This window comes from Haemaphysalis longicornis, unplaced genomic scaffold (genome assembly GCF_048455015.1).
Source record: "Haemaphysalis longicornis isolate Haplotype H1 unplaced genomic scaffold, Haemaphysalis longicornis Haplotype H1 scaffold_9, whole genome shotgun sequence".
NCBI lineage: Eukaryota > Metazoa > Arthropoda > Arachnida > Ixodida > Ixodidae > Haemaphysalis > Haemaphysalis longicornis.
In genome coordinates this window covers 109,312,711-109,332,050 of record NW_027526460.1, presented here as the reverse complement: position 1 = coordinate 109,332,050, position 19,340 = coordinate 109,312,711, and the positions used below count along the sequence as shown (strand labels likewise).

At 48.5% G+C, this 19,340-nt stretch overlaps 1 protein-coding gene across 1 annotated transcript in view; it reads left to right on the top strand.

Moving 5' to 3' along the window:
• LOC144152841 (SRSF protein kinase 3-like) overlaps positions 1 to 19,340 on the top strand; it is a 44,164-nt gene that overhangs the window by 18,220 nt on the left and 6,604 nt on the right. The window contains exons 5-13 of the mRNA XM_077684322.1: positions 190 to 277; positions 372 to 459; positions 1,197 to 1,303; positions 1,902 to 2,064; positions 5,936 to 6,277; positions 8,034 to 8,252; positions 9,895 to 9,989; positions 12,196 to 12,303; positions 16,286 to 16,448. Coding sequence (XP_077540448.1) covers positions 190 to 277; positions 372 to 459; positions 1,197 to 1,303; positions 1,902 to 2,064; positions 5,936 to 6,277; positions 8,034 to 8,252; positions 9,895 to 9,989; positions 12,196 to 12,303; positions 16,286 to 16,448 — 1,373 coding nt within the window. The remainder of the gene's footprint in view (positions 1 to 189; positions 278 to 371; positions 460 to 1,196; positions 1,304 to 1,901; positions 2,065 to 5,935; positions 6,278 to 8,033; positions 8,253 to 9,894; positions 9,990 to 12,195; positions 12,304 to 16,285; positions 16,449 to 19,340) is intronic.

Sequence of the window (19,340 nt, the reverse complement as noted above, 5' to 3'; positions counted from 1 at the left end):
AATGAAGTGCTCTGGATAGCGATGCGTTCAAATTATCGAGAGTTTTCCCCCATTAAAATATACAGGGCTGTGCCGGGACCAGGGCGTCAGTTCGAATTAACGAGCTTTTACTGTAGAAGCGTTTCTTGTTGGGCCGTTGTCTCTTCAGTTGTCATGTGAGAAACGTTTCACCGTGCTGGTTGGTTGCAGGGGCAAGCGGTTTGTGGCCCTGAAGGTGGTCAAGAGTGCCTCGCATTACACAGACACTGCCCTGGACGAGATCAAGCTTCTCAAGGCGGTGAGTGCAGGGCTGTGCTCTCCTTTGAGAGGCAGCACAACAGAAGGGGGGCTCGGTCTCAACCTCTCTCTCTCACCCTCCCCTTTCCTTTCAGGTTCGAGACAGTGACACAGGCGACACGTGTAGAGAGCGGGTGGTGCAGCTGCTCGACGACTTCAAGATTTCGGGAGTCAATGGGACCCGTATCCTTCTCCCGCCTGGTTTTTTTTTTTTCTCTTCCTTCTAGTGAATTTTAATGCAAATCTTGAGCTGAGGTTGAACTCTACGAGAACAAAATTTAACTGGCTGTGCTGTACAGTAGCATTTTGCTGAGCAGTTTGTGGAAAATGCTGAATGTTGGTGAAGTAGGTGAGCACACTCGAGAGTTCGGCTGAAGTTGGCACAATTTTTGGGGATGGAAAAGCGTGGGTGCTGGCATTGATATCTCCTCATTCCAGGTGGTGCATTATTTCTCTGTCTGCTATACCGTTATTTCAGTGAGCACAGAATAAAAAAAAAATATCTTTAGGGAAAGCCATTTATATTTGTTGTATACTGCTAAGGACACTAGATATTTGGAGTTATAATTTACTGAAAGAAATGAGAGCGTCGGTAGTTACGAGTGCGGGCGGCACATTAAGTGTGTGAGGTGGCATTGCTCACGAGCCATTGTGATTGGATAGAAAGAATGTTTTCTTGTCTGGTGTGAAACTTTGTAGCTCATTTGTGCCTAAAGTAATTTATGTTTTTCTAGGAAATAACTACGGTAAAATAAACTTGGGGTCATCAAAGCTGTTGCGATCAAGCAGTGTGGCTTTGAAGTAAAATTGTGGCCCTGGTTTCTTACGTGAATAAGTTTGGCTGTAACTATGTGGTTTTTGTGAACCGTTGTGCACGGTGTGTATTTCCTTAGCGCTGCTGCTGCTGCTGCTGCTTCCAGATATGTGCATGGTTTTTGAAGTTCTGGGACACAACCTTCTCAAGCTGATCATTCGGTCAAATTACCAGGGCATTCCACTCCCCAATGTGCGAACCATCATCAGACAGGTGAGCTGACGGCCTCGTGCCTTTGCTCTGGTGATCAAGGTGTGTTTTGGCAATTGATAGTCACGTACGGGTATATAGTACATTGTTAGCAAATGTAGGGGATCATTGCCAAAGTCAAAAACGAAGATTTGGAATATTTAAGTACCTTTTTTAAGATCTTTATTGCATAAATAATGTATTATAATTATAACCATAAAGAAATATAGCTCCAGGGCAAAATGTTGTGTGTTTTCACAAAAGTTTGTTGTTTCATTGCAATTTCTAATGGTGGTCCTCTAGTCCAGCGTTACTGTAGCTACTCCTCCTCTGGTACAGATACAGTTAAACCTTGTCAGACCTTGGTGGCATGTCAAGTTTCTTGTCAACTGTCAGAATTGTGCATTTCAAATTTTTGTTATTGCCATTTGAGTAATGCAGGATAATTGAAGAGCTGGACCACTATTTTGCAAACAACTTTTTCCCCTGTGCAGTTAGGTTCTTACGAGAGCTTACGTGTGCTCTTTTTTCACGCAGTTTTAAATATACTCGTGTGATGGGACGCCCCCATACTTTCTCCTCCTCCAGTGTCATTGGGGCCCTGTGTGTGGTGTTCTCACAGGTGCTGGAGGGCCTGGAGTACCTGCACTCCAAGTGCCAGATCATCCACACAGACATCAAGCCGGAGAACATCCTGATCGCTGTTGATGAGGCCTACGTGCGCAAGCTGGCTTACGAGGCCACCCAGTGGCAGAAGATGGGGCTGCGCCTGCCGGGATCTCTGGGTGGGTGCTCCTTTCCTTGAAATGGGTTTGTTCCGTCAGGCGGGTTCCCTTGGCTGGGTTCTCTTTTAGGTGCGGAGTACCTTAGGACCGCACAATGTCCGTCCGCGTCCGTGCGCATAGCACTTACAATCGCAAAAAATCACACAGGCACCGGCAGTATTCGAGCCTGTGTCTGGTAGACCAGACAGAGTTAGTGTCAGTTGTCTTAGCCATTGGGCTAAGACGGTGAGTTAGTGCCCGAGAGTCAAATGGCTTACTCCTTTGTCTGTGACGGTGCGGAGTACCTTAGGACCTCCCAGTGTCCGTCCGCGTCCATCTGCATACACACCACCATCAAGCGAGAATCAAGCGAAATTCGATTTGAGCTGTGAGTTGCAGTTTCATTTGGGGAATAACGAAGGTGCAACTCACGGCTCAAATCGAGTGACGGTCGGGGAGCAAATCGAATGTCACTCGGGGTGCTATTTCGATGTCATTTCCAGTCCGCGTACTCCGCACCCTCGCCATCATCCACGGAGTGGAGATGCTGCCATTTTTTTGTTCCTTTTTTTTTGCATGTGTTTTTATGGGATGGGTTCTTTTTGTTTGATTGGGTTCATTTGTTTGGGTTCTCCTTTTTCTGGTTCCCTTCTCTTGCGTGCGTTTCCTTGTATGGGTTCCTTTTGCTTGCAATGCATCAGCATCAGTGGGAACCAGGTTCTCTGGCTCTGCTGCGACATCTGATCCCTAGCAGTGGCTTGTAACTTCTATTTTTGCGCACGCTGCCTCAACTTGTGCAACATCTGTCAAGTTTGGGAAAGTGCCCTAAGCATGTCGTGGAGAACACACACAGAAGCAAAACTGCTGCGCCAGTTGCGCCAAGTTGCGCCAAGAGGGTCATCCTGCTCCTCTATGCTCCGAAAGCATATTAATTTGAATAATTGCTCTGTGTCTGATCCAAAACAGCTGCAGGGTAATGGCAGTTTCTACCAAGGAACGAAAACGAAACTGAATGTCGTACTGCCGTTTTCCATGAAATGTAGCCTGAGAGTTTCCGTTTTTCTATTTCCTGTTTGGCTGTGACGTGCGCACATGCTATGCATTTGACCACGGGTTTTACTGAGCAACTGTAGACGGCCGTGTAGGGCTGCTGACGTCTTTGGTCATGCCTGTGTTGGGAAGATTGGGAGATAAGATGCGTGCGCTGGGAGGCTGCGCGCTAGAATTTTTTGAGACGTCGAAAACTAGTGAGCCTCCGTGCTTAAAGCACGTAACTTTGTGTCTATGGTGTAACTAAGGGTTGATCGCTACAGTCGTTCGCTAAAGTTTGGCCGCAATGCAGCAGCAGTGCCCCTGAGTGGAGAGCTCATCAGAGCTGTGAAGGGCTCTCGGAAACATCAGATGCAGCGGCTTGAAGGCCAAAGGCCAACCATTGGAAGAACCACGCGACAAGAAATCAAAGCCGGGTGATTCTAGCGCTACAAGCAAGATGTTTTGCAGTGCTGATCTCCTCATCTCAAGAGGCATGAGCAAAAAGTGCTTCGCTCGTGTGCAAAGTGGCTGGAGTCTTCTGAAGGAAGGCCAGATTAGCCTGCATTCTTTGCAGAAAAAGAAGTCCTAAACCTATCAAAACCTATCATGTCAATAATTAGGCGCATATATTGCTCGTACAATGTTTGTATTCTTGAACTAGTGTTTTTGTGCTCGAAATAATTTTTTTGGAAAAACCAGCTAAAAGCTTCTTTTAGTGCTTTTATGGTCTGTGTGGTTCTCTCTTTTTTCAGTCTAATTGCAAGTTGAGGTATTGCATGGCTCTGAGTAGTAGCCCTTATGAAATAATTTAAGTTATCGAGAACAACCTGCTCCAAAAGCTGGAAAATGTGCTCCGAATCCTTATTTTAAATGCGGAGCACTTCTTAGGCTCGCCTGGTCTTGCGTCGTTGATGGCGGTGCCGTCCACACGCTCACTGCGTATGCGCAACTCTCCTCCTTACACCCACAGCTCCGCGATACTACACTATAAAAAAAAGAAATAATTAGCGGCGCCCGGTTTCGATCCCACGACTCTCTGGCCGCAACGGGAGGTACGCGGTGCTCTTCCCACTATGCTACAAATCCGGGACAGGAGCAAGTGCTACGAACGCGCCTTATGTCCTTGACTCATTCAAACTACGTCAAGAAGCTACTGATACAACGAAGGCACGCGAAGCTGAACGTCAACGGAAACGACGAACTGAAAACTTTAGAGGGGGATGCTGAATTTCCCGTGGGAAAGCTGTGGCGGGAAGCGCCACGCACCTTGCAGCTCAACCAGCCCCGTCCGCAGCGCCTCTGATGCTGATTGTGGCAGGATGCCCCTAGGGATTGGCCAACCAAAGAATCCATCACGAGATAGGTTTGGGTTCAACCACCGTCGTCATCTTCCCGTAGGGGAACCGCCGAAGAAGAAGAAGAACGAGAAGACAAAGCTGCGAAGAGGAGGGCGTGTACATTGCTCTCAGCCGGTGAACCAATGTCAACAACCTTTACCTCACCAAAGCTGACGGAGACTACTGATTCTACCACAGAGACAACATCGACAAGAACATGATGGACGAGTTTCGGCGCCTCGAGAACCACCGCCTACTCACTGTAACACAACAGCACTTGCGTGCCTTTGCCACCGGTGTGGACCCGGGCGCGGAATTCCCTCTGGCGCTAGTAAAAACCAGATCACTCAACATAACAGCAACGGAACCATAACGGTTCCGTTGTGGAATCGTTATGGAACCATAACGGTTCCGTTGTGGAATCGTTATGGAACCATAACGGTTCCATAACGGCAACGGAACCATGAGGCAACGGAACTGTGCCTCAACATAAACGGAACGGCAACAATGGAACCACACGGAACCAACACGATGCTTCGCATCCTCGTCAGGGTTCCCCACGGGAAGATGGTGTAATTTTTTGGCTGCTCCAAGCTCTGCTCCAAGTAGCCAATTGTTTGTTCCACCACTGCACACATTTTGTGCTCTGAAGGAGGGTTTTTTTTGTGTGTGTGTGTGTGTGTGTGTGTGTGTGTGTGTGTGTGTGTGTGTGTGTGTGTGTGTGTGTGTGTGTGTGTGTGTGTGTGTGTGTGTGTGTGTGTGTAGAGAGAGAGAGAGAGAGAGGACTAACATTTTGCGTGTTTTGTGAATGACTTGCAGTTTGCACGAAATAGGTCTTGTTGGGGCTTTTTGAAAGCGGTGTTGCCGCTTTGGGAACAAAAATATTGACAAGCTTTGCTGTCACACTAATTGGAAGGTTTTGTCTGAAGCTGCTTGTATGGTTGTGGTGTTGAGCTTGCAGCTGTGTGATATGTCAGGTACAAAACACCCAGTGTAGAAGATTGCAGTCGTAGAAAATATTTGAATCGTCGTCATGAGGCAGCCGAAAGTCCGCATCAACAAGATTTCCTCTACTTTTGATTCCCCACCAGTTGCCTACAGGAGATAATCTACAATGTTTTTCTTTGTCAACAAACAACTTTCTCTTTTTTGTATACAGGACAGCTAAAACCTTAAAATTGTACACTTGTAACTTTGCAAATGCATGCACAGTGTCATCGCTGCGTTATCGTGGACAGAAAGCCTTTTTTTTTTTCTCCAGAAAAGTTTAATAAAGCGTTTACCTTGCTGAGAACAGACTTTGAGATTCGTATAGTCACCCACCTAGGCCATTATTCAATTGCATGAACTGAAATCTTAAAATGGATGCAATAAATCTATTTTTTCCAATTGTACGTGTGCTCATTGCAGAGCAACACCAAACGTCGCCCCTACATAAGGGTGACCCATAGCCAGTGGGTTGTTTTGAGTGCGTTATGGTGCCTTCTGAGCTCTCTCCTTCCCTCCCCCTCTCTCTGTCGCAGTGAGCACAGCGCCCAAGGAGCTCCGCACAGTGGCCCCCCTGGTGGTGGAGGGGGGCATGGGCGGCAACCCTGCGGGGGGCGGCGGGGGAGCGGCCGGGGGTGGGGGTGGAGCGGCGGCCATGGCCAAGATGTCGAGGAACAAGAAGAAGAAGCTGCGCAGGCGGGCCAAGCGGCAGCAGGAGCTTCTGGAGCGGCAGATGCAGCAGCTGGAGGAGCTGGACATGGAGGAGGATGACGAGGACGCAGGGGGAGGGGGCCAGGGGGAGCAGCAGGAGGGGGGAGGGGCCCTCAACGGGGGAGGGCCCTCGCCCACCAGCCCCCCTTCGGTCATGCCCCCACAAGGCAAGGCCACCTTTCTTCCTTGTCCCGTTTGTCTAGGGCTGACGCGTGGGATGTGATTGAAGGCTGGCGATTTGCTCTGTTCAAACTAGCACATGCGCTGAAAAATTCCGTACCATCCTCTAAGGGTCGGTCTGCAATCACAGCTGGTGGGAAGGATAGCTGCATGCAGTCTTGCGCATCAGTCTTGTGCATCAGTAGCGAGGGCCGAGCTGTTAGAAACCGCTCGGTAGTTCAGCCGAATGTTGATATCACGCGTGCTTGTACAAACAAAAACGCCCTCACTTCTCAAGCAAAATGCACAATTGTAGCGCAAACCCAAACAGCCAAGCGACGTAACCACCACTTTCGAGGGGAGTGGATGCCGCGAAAGCTGCGCAGCTTTTCATCCAAAAAAGGGATTTTATTTCACCCTCACGGGCAGAGCCATTGCAGGCTGTTAGTATGCTGTAATGTATAATTTTGGTATCACACTGCACCTACATTATGAATGCCGAATTGTTGTTTGAGAGTTGATGAGCGGGATTCTATGAAAAACTTCTATTTCGTCGTTTCTGTGCCACCTGTTCATCATTCTGTGCACTGCGCTGACAGCTGGTGTGGCAGACGATCTCGTACACAGGTCGGCGCTCCCCTTTCATAAAGACTCCCCTTCCATTGACTTGCGGTGAAATGGCCAACCAAGTCATCATAAGTCTGTGAACTAGACTGTTCGGACCAGGCAGTTTGCGGTCCTAGCACATTCTTATTGAGATTCTCATTTGCTTGTTTTCGGAAAGTGTCTAGGAGCTTAGGGGAAGTTTTGACCCCGAAATATTGTGCAAGCTAGATTATACTGCCAACTAGTTGGTCTTATTGGGCTTTGAGCCAGTGGGCCCTTGTGTGGGACTGGCAGGCCCTGCAATGCCTACACTTTTACCACTTCAGCTGGTTCTTTTGGGAATCTGGAGTGCACTGTGTGTACAGTTGTTTGTGGCATATGGAAAACATTCAGGGAAAAAAAAAAAAAAGATTAGGAGTTGGTGCCGCACTCCCTTTTGTATCGGGCTATTGGCAGGGATTTTGTGGCATTTGCTGACTGTCTGCCATTTGGGAAAACCGAGAATAAATCTGGGAAATTTGAGAAGTCTGAAAGGTTGGATCAACGCCGGGGAATCTTTGCATGTGCCATTTCATTTCGAGAGGATTAGAATTTCCGGATGTGTGTTACGGCACATACGGTGGACTCTACTGACAATACTATGTTGGCTGCCACTACTTGCATTATGCAGCTTTCATGCCCTGTGATGAGCAGCAAGCAGCCTTGGGTTGTAGGTACCAGTGGGAAGATAATAGTATTTCGTTGCTTGGTGATTGGAAAGTTTCAACTAAGGATGCATTCTTGCCCCATTTTTGCCCAGATGAGAAGCCTGTCATCAGTATGTGGGCCATTTGATTTTGCCTGAAGAACGTTTAGTGTTAACTTACCGCTGTCGTAAGACGGAGAGTTGCATGATTTTTCGTTCTGATTTTGCACGTCCATGCACCCCTCTCCAAATCCAAACTGCTTTGGCTGGGTTGGAATGAGGGAATCAGATAGACTTCGGCGTCATAACCTGTGGGCCTGCTGGCACCCGAAAAAAGGGGTCCGCATATTGCAGCTGGACCAAGGATCAAATAACACTGACACCCTGGAAAACCTTGCATTTTGCGGAGCAGTGGCAAGTGGTGGTGTGGAGATTCTCGAGTTTCTCCTTTCTCCCTCTTCTCCCCCTTTCAGAGGGTGCCCTGATGGAGGGGAGCATGGAGTGGGCGCGGGGTGCGGAAGGCGGGGAGCCCGCGTGGTCCCTGACGGGCGCCGAGGCGGGCGACGTCTGCAACGGTCACAGGGGAGACGGGGCGGCCCAGAGGGGGACGACGGGGCGCCTGGAGCGCTCCGAGAGCACCCTGGCACCGCCCATGCCCACCGCGCAGCTCCGCAGGGTGGCCTCCTGCCCCGGTGAGTACGGGTGGCAGCAGTGGCTCGTTCCACCTGCCTTATTAGTGCACCCTTAAGGTCACTGTAAAGACAAAGCATACAACTTCGTTCAGTTTGAAAGAACCAGGCTCTGGCAACTCACTCCGCTCCATACCAGCCACAAAAGGCACTTTTTTAAATGAAAGACTCGAGAAGCACTGAAAAACAAATTCCGTGCTACAGTGACGTAATATGGGTGAGCACTAAAAGCATACTTATCAGTGTATTGATTGCATGTGGGCATTCAGAGGGTACGATCAAACGGAACTAGAGGCCTCACCACGATAGCCCGGTTGTGTTTCTTGGCAGTGACTTGCTGTATTTGTGTGAGTCTAATGCGCCCCCGATTTTAACCCACAGGCAAGTTTCACCGGATTTCTACCACGCAGGTTTAGAATGAGATTTTGGGAGGAGTTTGTACCCGTGGCAGTGCTGCTGGCCGCTTTGAAGCCGATTTCGGCTTTGAGCCCGTTCGTAGCGCGCTCACAAACTTGAAAAGTAATTTCAGTAAATAAGTGTGCGCATTAGAATCGTGCAGATACGGTACATCCGCGGCTGTTGTCGTACAAGCAGGGTTATGCTTTATCTGTTTCCTTTAATCTAGATTGTTTGAAGTTTAGTATCATGGTATTGGTATCATTGTTATAGTATAATATTGGTATTATGGTTATCGGGGCAGAGCAGTCTGAACCGAACTTGTTTTTGGCTTCATGGCGCCTTGAAAACAAATTTTTTTTAGTGTCAAATGTTTTCTGAAGCCAGAGAAAGCAAAGCGTGGAGGAGGAGATTAGCAAGGGTTGGGGGCAAAGGCTTGCCACTGATTGGCTGCCAGGTGAAAGAAAAGTTTGATATGCATGGGTGGGGGAGGGAGGTGGTAGGGTGGGAATGGGGAGAAAAGACGTATGCAGTGCTCCCGCGTTATCGGGGGTTCTTGGTGAACATGGTGAAAAGAAAAAGGGAAGTATTTTAAGAGCTAAGGTGTCAAAGACTGCTGTGCAGAGGTTTGCGTAGTTGGCATTATTAATGGGGACGTGTCACCACAGTTGAGCCTACTTACAATAACCGCAGTTAAAATGAATGTGTAGTTGCGTTGAGTATATGTGGTACGACTGTTACAATACACTGTGTGTGCAATGCAGTCGCATGGTTGCAGCGAGCGCCCATCGGTGTTGTGTGGTTCTGGACGGAACTTCGAAAACTGGATTTTTGCGCTTGTGGAGCTTCAGATGTACAATGCGGCTCTCCAGTCCGATTTGAAGGCTGATGGCAGCCAGCAAAAGAAAACAAGGCAAAAAAAAAGAAATAATGGGCATCTCGGGTTCCAGGAACGCCTATTAAACAAGGCGGTGTTTGTTTTGCCTTCACTATACGCAGCCAACGCAGCTGCGTAATAAAGCCTGGCAACTTGCATCTTTTTTCTTGTCCTTAATATGCAGTTTCCAAGCCTGGCTTGGATGTTTCACGCGATAAAGTTTTCAACAATTTGGCTCTGCAGGCAGCCCTCCTCCTTACGTAGAAGTTGTTGCTGCGGGATGCAATGTCATCGCTGTATTGTGCCTGTAAGGGTTGGCCATTGCTCGTTTGGTGTGGTCGTTCATGCCTGTTTCGTTTTGTTCTTGTGCAGAGAGCCAGAAAGCTCCGGAGAAGATGGCGGACCCTGTCCACGAAGTTTGTAATATATCTGTAAAAATAGCCGACCTTGGAAATGCCTGCTGGGTGGTGAGTGAACTTTTCCGTTTCCCTCAGTTCCACCCCCCCCCCCTTTTAATAAAAAAAGAAAAGAAGAAAGCATATCATCTTGTGGTGTTGTTGAAGCTGTACTGTCCAACTCAGATGCCTCTAATCCAGCTGCTAGCATGGCTTTTAGTCCTGTCCCCTCCTTTTGAAAGAAAAACGAAATCTAACCTAATGGAGCTGTGTAGACATAAGCGCACCCACTGGCATGAGGGTGGGGCAGTGCAGCATACTTATAAAAACCTGCTTAACACATTTTTGTTTTAAGGGCAGAGCACTTTAGCCTTGTCGTCGTAGCTCACTCGCTGGACCCAAGTACAGCCACATGGCGTTCCGTCGTAGCAGCTGTCTTCGCAGCGTAACCCATAGGCTTTGAAAGCCAAGCGGTTTATATAAGCGTTCGAAACTCGTGAACCGCTGGCGCTTGTCGTACATCTCCCCATTGTTTAGCGCAAAGAAAACTGTAGGTACACTTGAGGCAAAATATACGTAATTAACCGGCGGCGCCTGCATTTATTTAGTTAGGAACACTCGTTGGGTTGGTTTTTACGATAGTACCGTAATTACCCGATTCTAACGCGCCCTCGATTCTAACGCGCTCCCGATTTTCCTGGCAAAAAAAAAACCTTAAAAAACTTGCACTCCGATTGTAGCGCGCACGGAACTTTGTGAGCAAGAAAAACGAATGTGAGAGAAACGGGCGATTTATTTCTCGAAGTAATCTCACTCATCTCACTCCTCGTCACTCTCCCCTGACCACAACATCTCGTCCTTCGTGCCGTCAAGTGCGTTCGTGATGCCACACTTCTGAACGAACGTTCAACCATGGTCGATGGGATCGTGGCCCACGCCTCGCACGCCCATCTCACGAGCTTCTCCAGAGGAGCACGCTTCAGCCGACCGCTCGTTTTGAACGTGTGAGAGCCGCTGCTGCCATTGCTGTTATCAAGCGCACAAGTGGAACGATTTGACGATTTATGTGAACACCGATAGAAAAGCCTAGGCGCCTATGCTTCCTGCGTCCGAAAAATCGTTGCTACAAGCTTTGGCGCCATCTTGAGATGGCGGTGGGTGGGACGAAATTTCCGCTGTTTCGGCAGTTTCGGTTTTTCGGCATGCAATTTTTCGACCTATTTTTCCGGAAAAAAAGTGCGCGTTAGAATCCGGTAAGTATGGTAAGCGAAAAGAAAAGTGGGAGTGCAACGCCGGCACGTGTGTGAGGAAAAGCAAACACAAAAATAAAAGCCATTCCACCCAATCTGAAAGCTGTCTCAAGTGCAGAGCAGTGATTCGGCATAACGGACTCTACTGCTGTTATCCACTTACTGCTACCACCCCATGCAGTTCAAATTTCCCGCCTTCGCAGTGCTCGTGCACCCCCTGCCTGAAACTACGCCAGCGGAAGTTCTGTTCTCTTTGTGCTTTTCTTCCCGCACGTGCCGGCGTTGCACTGCCACATTTTGCATTTACTATTGTAAAAACCAACCCAACGGGCGTCCTTAACTAAAGGAACACGGGCGCTGCTGGTTAATTACGTGTATTTTGCCTCAAGTGTTCCTACAGTTTTCTTTGCGCTAAACAACTGGAAGATGTATGACAAGCGCCAGCGTTTCATGAGTTTCGAACGCTTATGGCTGTATAAACCGCTCGGCTTTTGAAGCCTCTGGGGTACGCGCGAACAACAGCGTTACCGCGGGACGCCGCCTTGGTGCTCTATAGACTTGGGTCGAGCGAGCTAGCTAGGACGACAAGGCGAGCGCCTAAAGTGCTCCGCACCTAAAAAAACAAAACTTCCGCTGGTACAGTTTCATGCAGGGGGTGCGCTAGCACTGCGGAGGCGGGAAATTTGAATTTCATTAGGTGGTAGCGGTGAGCGGATAACGGCGCTACAGCCCGTTATGGCGGATCACTGCTCTGCACTTCTGACAGCTTTCACATTGAGTGGAACAGCTTTAATCTCTTAATGAGTAGTACAAAGTGAAATTTGAAAGAATGTGGCAATAGTTCTAGATTGCCAGTACAATTATCTGATCTCTGTCAGCCAGTGTTGGGAAACTGCGGCCCGAGCTGTTTGCGTCACGGGCCGCATTGTGCATGTGGATGTGCGTTCGAGTGCCCCTTGATTTCAGGATGTCAAGTGTTCTTTTCTCTCTTCTCCCCCCCACCTGGGACGGTGTTTGGTCATCACCAGAGCCACCACTTTACGGAAGACATTCAGACGAGGCAGTACCGGTGCCTTGAGGTCCTGCTGGGGTCTGGGTACGGCACGCCAGCGGACATATGGAGCACAGCCTGCATGGTGCGTGATCGCACTTTTTCTTTCTCTCCTTCTGTTCTCTCCTCGATTCTTTTCTCTTTTTTTATTTTTTACTGCCAGAGCACTAGATGCGCAAACTCTGGGTGAATGAAGCTGTACTGTGTAACGTCTCAGAAGAAGCTCTCAACTTACGACGACTGAACTTGGCACAACCATTGTCAACCCTAATCGTGATGTGCAGAGAGGTGTTGAGCATTGAGTTCACTACGTACGAGTAGGCTTGAATTGTGTGCGAGTCTCGTTGATCTTCCCTAGTGGGCTTTGGTGAAACTTTTGTCGTGTGAAACTCCTTCTCAAGGGCACCATTCACCATTACCATATTTATTCGATTATAAGGTGAGGAGGTGAGGGTGCACTTTTGAGAGTAAAGAAATTGCAATATATATATATATATATATATATATATATAATCCAGGGAGTAGTAGAACTTTGAAGATGGTAGAGAACACAAGAGAAGAAAAACTTCGAACAAGGTAAAAGCACGATTGTGGCCTACGTTTCAGCAAAGAGAACTGGCTTTCCTCTGAGGAAAGCAAGTTCTCTTTCTCTTTGCTGAAACGTAGGCCACAATCGTGCTTTTACCTTGTTCGAAGTTTTTCTTCTCTTATATATATATATATATATATATATATATATATACAGTTAAACCTCGATGTAACGAAGTCGGTAAAATTCGTAATTTACTTCGTTACATTGAAATTTCGCTACATTGAAATTCGCGGTTATAATGAAGTGTTCATCACGTGAAGCGTTTCCTGAAAAAGAAAACGTGGCGCGCATACACGGCCGGCGCACTGTTTCTGTTTCTATCGGTGCTTAATCGTCTACGCGGGCATCAGCGTGATCCGCATGGAGCGTTTTCTTCCCGCAAAAACGCGCCCCGCAAGCCACAGGCGCGCTGACGCAGCCGCGGAGACCACCCGCGCGATGCGGGTAGCACCAGCGACCGATTCTAACCGCTCGCTGAAACGCAACTCGAGGGGCAAACGAGAGGGGTATGCGAGAAAAAAAGCGGGTAACGTGGGCGAAATTTTCACTGTAAAACGTCATACACGCCGCTTACGAGAGCGCCCATCAAATATTCGTCGCGGCGGCCTTATCGTCTAGCCAGCCAGCATCCCCGAGCGCTTCGAAGCTCCCGCCGTAGGGTGCGCGCCTCCCCATTGGCGAAACCGTGGCGAAACTGGTCAGGCTCCTCCCACCGCTGCGCGCAGCGCGAGTCACTTCCCGCCAGAGCCTTCTATACAATAGAAGGCTCTGCTTCCCGCCGCCGGCACGCAATCGCGGACGCCGGTGTGAAAAAAAAAAAAAAAAAAACGCGCGTGCAAGGCTCATAAAGATTCACAAATGCTTGCTGGGACGACGAAACCCAACAAGCATGAGCGAACTCGAACGAAGTGCAAAGCGGCGGCTTGCGGCGGCGGCGGCAACGCCAGTGGCGATTAGGCTTACCACCGCGGAGGATATTTGATGGGCGCTTTCGTAAGCGGCGCGGGTCACGTTTTACAATGAAAATTTCGCCCACGTTATCCGCTTTTTTTCTCGCACGCCCCTCTCATATGCCCCTCGAGTTGCGTTTCAGCGAGAGGTTAGAGGCGGTCGCTGGAGCTACCCGCATCGCGCGGGTGGTCTCCGCGGCTGCGTCAGCGCGCCTGTGGCTTGAGGGGCGCGTTTTGCGTTTTTGCAGGGAGAAAACGCTGCGTGCGGTTCACGCTGATGCCGATTAAGCAGTAGACGATTAAGCTCCGACAGAAACAGTGCGCCAGCCGTGTATGCACGCCACCCAGTTTGTAGGCAAGGGACTTAATCAGACTCCGTGGCTGGCTGCATCCGCGACATTGGGCGACCCGTGTCGCCGTTCGCGTTTTATTGGGACCCCATTTCGGCGCTTGCGTCTCCCAAAATCTACTTCTACAACTTAAATATCGTGCCTCGTTTTCCATGAAACTTCGTTACATTGAAATTCCGGCAAACGGGACTTCGTTACACAGAGGGTGAAAATACATGGTGTGCATACGCTCGAAGTTACAAAAAATTCCGTGGTTCGTTACATCGAGGGTTTCGTTACATTGAAGTTCGTTACATCGAGGTTTAACTGTATATATATATATATATATATATATATATAGTAAAAAATGGGTATAGCTTCTAACAAAACTGTTTGCTGGTCGACGTTTCGATCGGATGCCGATCTTTCTCAAGTCAAGGCCTTGAGAAAGATCGGCATCCGATCGAAACGTCGACCAACAAACAGTTTTGTTAGAAGCTATACCCATTTTTTACTATTTGCTACGGCAACCAAAGACAGCCCTTCTCGCAATCTATATATATATATATATATATAGTATAAGTAAAGAGTCGGATACACAGCAAGAACAATAACAAACAATGTTTACTTACGTAGCGGCAACGGGACTTGCCTTCATCAGAGTAAACATGTAACTTTACTCTGATGAAGGCAAGTCCCGTTGCCGCTACGTAAGTAAACATTGTTTGTTATTGTTCTTGCTGTGTATCCGACTCTTTACTTATACTATTTCTGCGCGCTTTGTGAGTTTATCTTTCTCTAGATTTATATATATATATATATATATATACACACACACACACACACCGTCGGACCCCACTACAACGAACTCTGCTTCAACGAAATATTTCCAATCCCCCATCAGCTAGCCATAGAAGTCAATGCAACAAAGTCCTCGCCACAACGAACCATTTGTCAGGCTTGTTTTCGCTTCAACGAAGTTTCCGCTCAGTGAGGCAGGGGCTGATGATTTATTTTAAGATAAAATAAGCGTAACGCCAGCCGTCTGTAGCTTTTTATACGTTCAGGGCACTTAGTTTCATTGAAAACAAGCGCCGTGGGCCTACACTACCACTTGTAAGCGAAAACAAACACGTAAATGGATGCCATTGTTTGCTGGGGATGACGATGCGGCTGGCCGTCTTTGCAACAAGGCGCAGGCCCGGTTCACTAAGCCGGACCTACAGCCAATCCGTATACAGTTGAAATCGTGCCGCGCGAATGTGCCCTACTCGCGCTAAGGCGCTGCGCCGTCGTGTAATGCGCCGGGAGCAGCTGTCATTGCAATTTTTCTCCTAACATTTTACAAAGTCAAAAGCAAAAATAATGTTTTCATATTTAGTCTTGAACCCTCGTCATCCTATCTTAATTGCTAGTGCGCGCGGTTTGCGTGCCAAGGTCAGCAGCAGCCGTGCCCAGTTGGGAGATATGATAACGGACGCCGCTCCTGCCACAAGCTGGACGGGTGCTTCCGACGACCTAGCAGCTGTCTGCAAGTAATCAGCACGGTAGATGCGCTTTGTAAAGCAACATGTTTTGCGACTGCATCTCCCCCCCACCCCTTCTCCTTCGGGGTAACGCGCAAATTAAAAAACGTGCAAGTATAAAAACAGATAACCGTTGGTACGTTTGTGGAATAAACGGCGTAATTTCGCGTCACTCCTTTTTCTAAACATTGCATGATGGGGCCAATGATGCTGATAATACACGGGGCTATTTTTGTTGCCCTTCCGGGGGATGGTCTTGGGGCAGATTTCGCCTCAACGAATTTCCACTTCAACGAAATTTTTCTCACGTCCCGTCAATTTCGTTGTAACGGCATTCGACTGTATATTGATATATACTGTAAACGAGAAGACTAACAGGTAATGAATGAACGTTTATTAATGTTTCAGCTTCGGGCAAGCCTTCGTCAGAATAAAAACAAAGGGCACGTAAACTGGCTTATATAAGCCAGTTTACTTGCCATTTGTTTTTATATACGGTACTTGTTTTAAATACGGCACTTGGGCACATGATGTTGAAGGTGGTGTATTCATCGAGGGTTTCACTTGACCATAAGTCTGTTTGCGTAACAGGAGTCAAGCACACGTGAGGTTTAGAGGGGGCGTAAGAAGTGTCGCCTTTTTCGGACGAGACGACTGTCATTCATTGCAGGCGTTTGAGCTGGCCACGGGCGACTACCTGTTTGAGCCGCACTCGGGGGAGGACTACAGCCGCGACGAAGACCACCTCGCCCACATCATAGAACTCCTCGGGGTCATCCCCCGGAACATCGCCTTTTCGGGCAGATACTCCAGGGAGTTCTTCAACAGGCGAGGTCAGTGCGCTGTCCCGGTCTGGGGGAAAAAGTGTTGCGGGCTGACAGGCTGCCGGGACAGACTGCTCGCAGCAGTCCCCTTAGGCCAGGCACACGCTGTTGACATGTGCTTGGCCGCTGGGGACTGCTGCGGGCAGTTTGGTTGTGGCAAGGGAACACACGGGTTCGTGCAGCGGAACAGTCAAGGGTGCCCGCCAAGGAGTGGCTCAGCATCCAAGATTGGCTACTGAGCCGAAGGACGGGGGTTTAATTCTGGCCTCGATGGACGAAAATGCGTGCATGCTGAGGTTTTGATGTCCCCACCATAGATCCCCAGGTGGTCTAAATGAAATCATATTCCTCCTCTGTTATAAACCATGTCTCAAAGCCCCCAAATTAGAAATTTGATCAGTGGGGGTAGCTCTGCTGCACTTCTGTAGCTGGGTCCATTTGTGGGTTGTAATTGTAGAGGGCATTGTTGGGAGGAGAGAGCCAGTCTGTCTGTGGCAACCAGGGGCGGATCCAGGTTTTTTCTGAGGAGGGGGTCAGCTCCCATCAGTGATGAGGACGAGGATAGTAACCTTTTCTATTCACCACAATTTCGCAATTTCATAAAAAAATTGAAAAAACATCAACTAGACGTTTCCTAGACATCTTCTAGACATCTTCATAACTAGACATTATCTTGGGAGTATAAATTCAAATATTAAGGGGGGGTCACGACATCCGGACCCCCCGTCTGGATCCGCCAATGGTGGCAACCATGGCTGGACATCAGGTCTTCAATCATAGAGTTTCTCACTAACTCACCTAGAGTGGAATCCGGCGCTAGCGTCAACGTGATTCGGCGAAGGCGCTCTACGCCTCCATGAGTGCCGCCATAGTGTGTAGTTCGGCCGGAAGTTTGGCGTGGCATGGCCGGCAACGACTTTGTGGCTACGCAAATTGAGTTTTTGTTTAAAAAATAGCTGCCAAAAGAGCCGCTGTTAACAAATTTTATTTTGTATAAGACACTGTGTTGGAGGGCTTATGTTTCAAAACAAATTTGGGTGTTACAAAGAAAAGAAAAGCAGAAGTGCTGCCTTTGGCTCACGCAACGAGATACAGCGGGCCGTCCCGGATTTATTTTTAAATTATAACATACTACAAACTGGGTGAGGTTTTCTTTGATTTTTTGTAATATTTAGCCGAAAAAAATTGTGTAGATTGTCTAAAACTGTGCTCTTGCTTCCTTGCAATACAGTATTATTATCGTATGCTACGTGTTTCGGCAGGCGAAGCAGATGCAACAGAGATGCTAGACTGATGCAATCACGTCGTATTTATTTGCTTTGTCCAAGCAGATTTAAATAAACTTAGAAGCGAAGCCTATCACCGCAAGTAAGTCTTCAAGCACGCGCGATGAAATTGCATGAATGCGTTAAATGGCAAATAAATACTGGCTTGTCGAGTAGCTATGTATGTTGTCTCATTGCGCTTGGACAAGGTAGTGCATGCTTCAAGGGGTAAGTAAACGCAGCGGCAGCGACGAGCGATGCGAAAATCGTAACTGAATGTGTGCAGAAAACGGATAGTGTGGGCTAGCGTAGCTTATTTTGTGGCTGTAGGGTGGGCGGCGGCGGCAAGTGGTCTATAACAGGCCGCTGGGACCCTCGCTCGCTTTTTGCTGGCCAGAAGCAGCCCACAAGTGAGCGGCAGCGGCGAGACAGTGAACTGTAGCGAGAGCGACGACGACAGAGGACATTGGCGGCAGCGTATTAATTTTTTTTTTCGCTTGTCGCTGTCACCCAGTGCACTCTGCTGTTGTACCTTTTGAGTTACGTTTCCGGCGTCGCTTGTCACCGTCACTGCATGTGGTCACCCCTTCATCCTAAGAAACTCGCCGCTAACGCGAGTACATGCGTTAAGTGATAATCGCGCTGTTATTTAGACATATCTATGATAGCCATTGAATGCCAGAAAGTGGCATCCCGAAAACGGAAAAGCATACCGAAAAGAGAACTAACAAGCACTTCTGAGCCGAGAAGCCTAATCCATAGCCCTTTGTACTAGCCACTTGCTGTCAATCCGATTCGCACACTACCCACGATTCCCATGTCGGCGTGCGATCGCAGCGACACTTTCCGCTCTAGGTAATATTGAGAAACTCTATGTCTTCAATAGCCCCTTGGGCCCCTTGAAGGACACTGAAGGGAATTTGCCATATTCGTATCTGCTTTGCAAACTTTCATCCATTTTCAACCTTTTCAAGGTAAACATTGAATTTTTTTTCATTCGCATGCACGGTTGTACAGGCACAACATTTCCAATTTGCAAAATTTACCCCCGCTGGCTTGCCTCTGCGTCGCCATAGCTGATGTCGTTTAGGGGGGACGCGGGTCTTAGAATGGTAAAAAATGGCCAAAATATCGATTTTGAGAAAATCCAATTTTTGGAATTATTGTACCTTCAAGCCCCTGCATTCAAAATATCGACGCGAAATTCCATCTGGAAATACTCTAAAATCATGTTTTGAAACGCCTCGGGGGCCACGAAATGCCCCGAATTGGGCAAAAGTTGCTTCAAATTCCCGCGCGCCCCGCGGGCGAAGCAGCCGACCGATCGCCGCCATCTTGGTCTTGTTTTGAAGCTTGTTTCTTTGTGCGCATGTTGCGATATCTCAAAATGGCGTCGCTTGAGTAGAACGACCGCCCTTGCCAGTTTTCCAAAGGCACCTTCTCGGCCGCCGATTGGCTAGAGCGGGCACGCACGGTTTGAGTTCGCCATACGACCCCTCCCATTGGTCGGCGCGACTGCTGTCATGGCGGTCGCCATCATGGCGTCTGCTACACGCGTCTGACGGAGTCTGCTCTTCTGGCGCAGCGCTCGCTTAGAGCAGTTTTTTTTTAGTTTCTTCTAATTCTTCCATCGCGT